General features: G+C 55.6%; 1 protein-coding gene across 2 annotated transcripts in view; it reads left to right on the top strand.

Moving 5' to 3' along the window:
• Nucleotides 1–2932, top strand: part of FSD1 (fibronectin type III and SPRY domain containing 1) — a 16623-nt gene that overhangs the window by 5429 nt on the left and 8262 nt on the right. For both annotated transcript variants that reach the window (XM_037738433.1, XM_017528425.1), the window contains exons 5-7: nt 104–126; nt 307–428; nt 1549–1758. In XM_037738433.1, coding sequence (XP_037594361.1) covers nt 104–126; nt 307–428; nt 1549–1758 — 355 coding nt within the window. The remainder of the gene's footprint in view (nt 1–103; nt 127–306; nt 429–1548; nt 1759–2932) is intronic.

Here is a 2932-nt window from a genome sequence, read left to right as displayed (position 1 = left end):
TCAAGCCAGTACACTCCAGCCTGGGCAACAGAGCAAGAACCTGTCTCAAAAAAAAAAAACCAAAAAAGCAAATCTTTGAATGTTGTTCTGTCCCTCTCTCTAGGCTGCCAAGCAAATCAAAGACGGGTAAGAAGCTGGGGTCTGGCCCCCACCCCACTGCCCTGCCCCTGGTGTGAAGACAGGGGCTGCCTGGTGGGGGTGTCTCAGTCCAGAGCCCTGGACAGGTGCCCAGGGAGGGGCCTCCCCGTACCACAGATGATCCAGCCTCATCCCCCCCGAAAACGTTTGCCACCTTTTTCCCCACAGAGTGACCATGGCCCCTGCCTTCCGGCTGTCATTGAAAGCGAAGGTCAGTGATAACATGAGTCACCTCATGGTGGATTTCGCGCAGGAGCGGCAGATGCTGCAGGCGCTCAAGTTCCTGCCTGGTGAGAGGGGCATGCACTGGAGGGCCAGGACTTCAGGGGAATGGCCCGGGAGGCTAGGAGGCCCTGAAACAGGACCTGAAGTAAGGTGGACGGCCAGGTGTCTGGATTCTGCCTGAGGGAGGCGGGGCCTGAGAATGTCATGCCCTATGTGGGTGGAGTCCTCATGAAGCCCCGCCCCTGGGTGGAGCCATGAGAAGCCCCCCTAACACTGCCAGGTGGGAAAATACACCTGTCCCTAGGGTTGGAACCCTGAGAATAACGTGTCCTAAGGGGGACTGGAGTCCTCATGAAGCCCCACCCCTGGGTGGAGCCATGAGGAGACCCCACCCACTGGGTAGTGGCATCCTGGGAAAACCCTGTCTCCAGGGGTGGATCCCCGAGACTACTGTGTCCTGGGGGAGTGGAGTCCTCATGAGACCTTGCCTGTGGATAGAGCCATGGGAAGGGCCCGCCTACTACGTGGTAGCTTCTGGGAAAACCCTGTCCTGAGGGTTGGAGCCCTGTGAAGGCCACTCCCCTGGGGAGAAATGGGCTGAAACCCCACACTGTCTATGATGCAGCCCCAAAGAAAGCCACATCTCTCATTGGTAGAGAATTTGGAATAATTCTGCCTCTAAATGATGGAATCCCGAGAAAGCTCAGCCCTCCCCCTCCTACCCCTTGGTGGAAACTTCAAGAGTCTCCACGGCCGGGCACAGAGGCTCACACCTGTAATACCAGCACTTTTGGAGGCTGAGGAGGGCAGATTGCCTGAGGTCAGGAGTTTGAGACCACCCTGGCCAATATGGTTAAACCCCTATCTTTCCTAAAATACAAAATTAGCCAGGCTTGCTGGTGCACGCCTCTCATCCCAGCTACTTGGGAGACAGAGGCAGGAGAATCGCTTGAGCCCAGGAGGCAGAGGTTGCAGTGAGCCAAGATCAGGACACTACACTCCAGTGACAAGAGCAAGACTCCATCTCAAAAGAAAAAAAAGAGTCTCCAACGCCAAACGTGGAACCCCATTGTGGCCACGCCCCCAAAATTGTTAATCGTGTGTTTGGGCGGGGCTGCAGCAAGCCCCCTGCCCCTGGCACCAGGCACAGAACCCTGACCCCCCTCTCCCTTCCGTCCTGGGCAGTGCCCAGTGCGCCGGTGATCGACCTGGCCGAGTCGCTGGTGGCAGATAACTGTGTGACCCTGGTGTGGCGCATGCCGGACGAGGACAGCAAGATCGACCACTACGTGCTGGAATACCGGCGGACCAACTTCGAGGGCCCACCCCGCCTCAAGGAGGACCAGCCCTGGATGGTCATCGAGGGCATCCGGCAGACAGAGTACACCCTGACAGGTAAGGGTGGCATGCACCAGCTCCACCCAGCTGTGAACAGCACCCCTCCAGGCTCCCGTCTCGCCGTCAGTCGTCGGGGGTCTTGGGGACGATCCCTGCATCAGACAGTGGCCGGGCTCAATGGCTTATGCCTGTAATTCCAACACTTTGGGAGGCTGAGGCAGGCGGATGATCACCTGATGTCAGTGGTTCAAGACCAGCCTGGCCAACATGGTGAAAACCTGTTTCTACTAAAAATACAAAAATTAGCTGGGCGTGATATCGGGCACCTGTAACCTCAGCTACTCAGGAGGATGAGGCGGGAGAATTGCCTGAACTTGGGAGGTGGAGGTTGCAGTGAGCTGAGATAGCACCATTGCACTCCAGCCTGGGCAACAAGAGGGAGACATAATTAATAATAATAATAATAATAATAATAATAAATGGACGGCCAGGTGTCTGAATTCCTCCTGGGGGAGGCGGAGGCCTGAGAATGCCATGCCCTGTATTTTTTAGACAAAGGATCTTGCCAGTGCCCTAGGCCGGTCTCCAACTTCTGGTCTGAAGCAGTCCTGCCTCAGCCTCCCAAATAGCTGGATACTGTCCTCGGATCAGCGAACAAAGCAGATAGTAATCTCTTCCCTCCTGGAGTTGGTGTTCTGGATTCACCCTCCAAGTATATGGGGTCCTCCTTGGCAGTTAGAAAGTGAAATCCGGCCAGGCGTGGTGGCTCATGCCTGTAATACAGCACTTTGGGAGGCTGAGGCAAGAGGTTTGCTTGAGGCCTGAGTTGGAGAACAGCCTGGGTAACAAAGTAAGAGCCCATCTCCACAAAAACATTTTTTAAAGTTACCAGGGCATGGTGGTCCCAGCTACCAAGGGAGGCTAAGGTGGGAGGATCGTTTGAGCCCAGGAGTTGGAGGCTGCAGTGAGCCATGACTATACCACCACACTCCAGCCTGAGCAACAGGGTGAGACCCTGTCTCTAAAAAACAGAGAGAGAATAAGGAAAAAAACCCAGGGAATCCACCCAGCTGGTGGAGGTAGGTTCTGAAGGGGGAAAGCCTCGTGAGATTAAAAAGCCATCCTGGCTGGAAGCGGTGGCTCATGCCTGTCATCCCAGCACTTTGGGAGGCTGAGGTGGGTGGATCATTTGAGGTCAAGAGTTCGAGACCAGCCGGGGCAACATAGTGAA

Source organism: Cebus imitator, unplaced genomic scaffold, assembly GCF_001604975.1.
Source record: "Cebus imitator isolate Cc_AM_T3 unplaced genomic scaffold, Cebus_imitator-1.0 Scaffold53, whole genome shotgun sequence".
NCBI lineage: Eukaryota > Metazoa > Chordata > Mammalia > Primates > Cebidae > Cebus > Cebus imitator.
The sequence above is the reverse complement of the archived record's forward strand: the minus strand, read 5'-3'. Positions and strand labels throughout refer to the sequence as shown.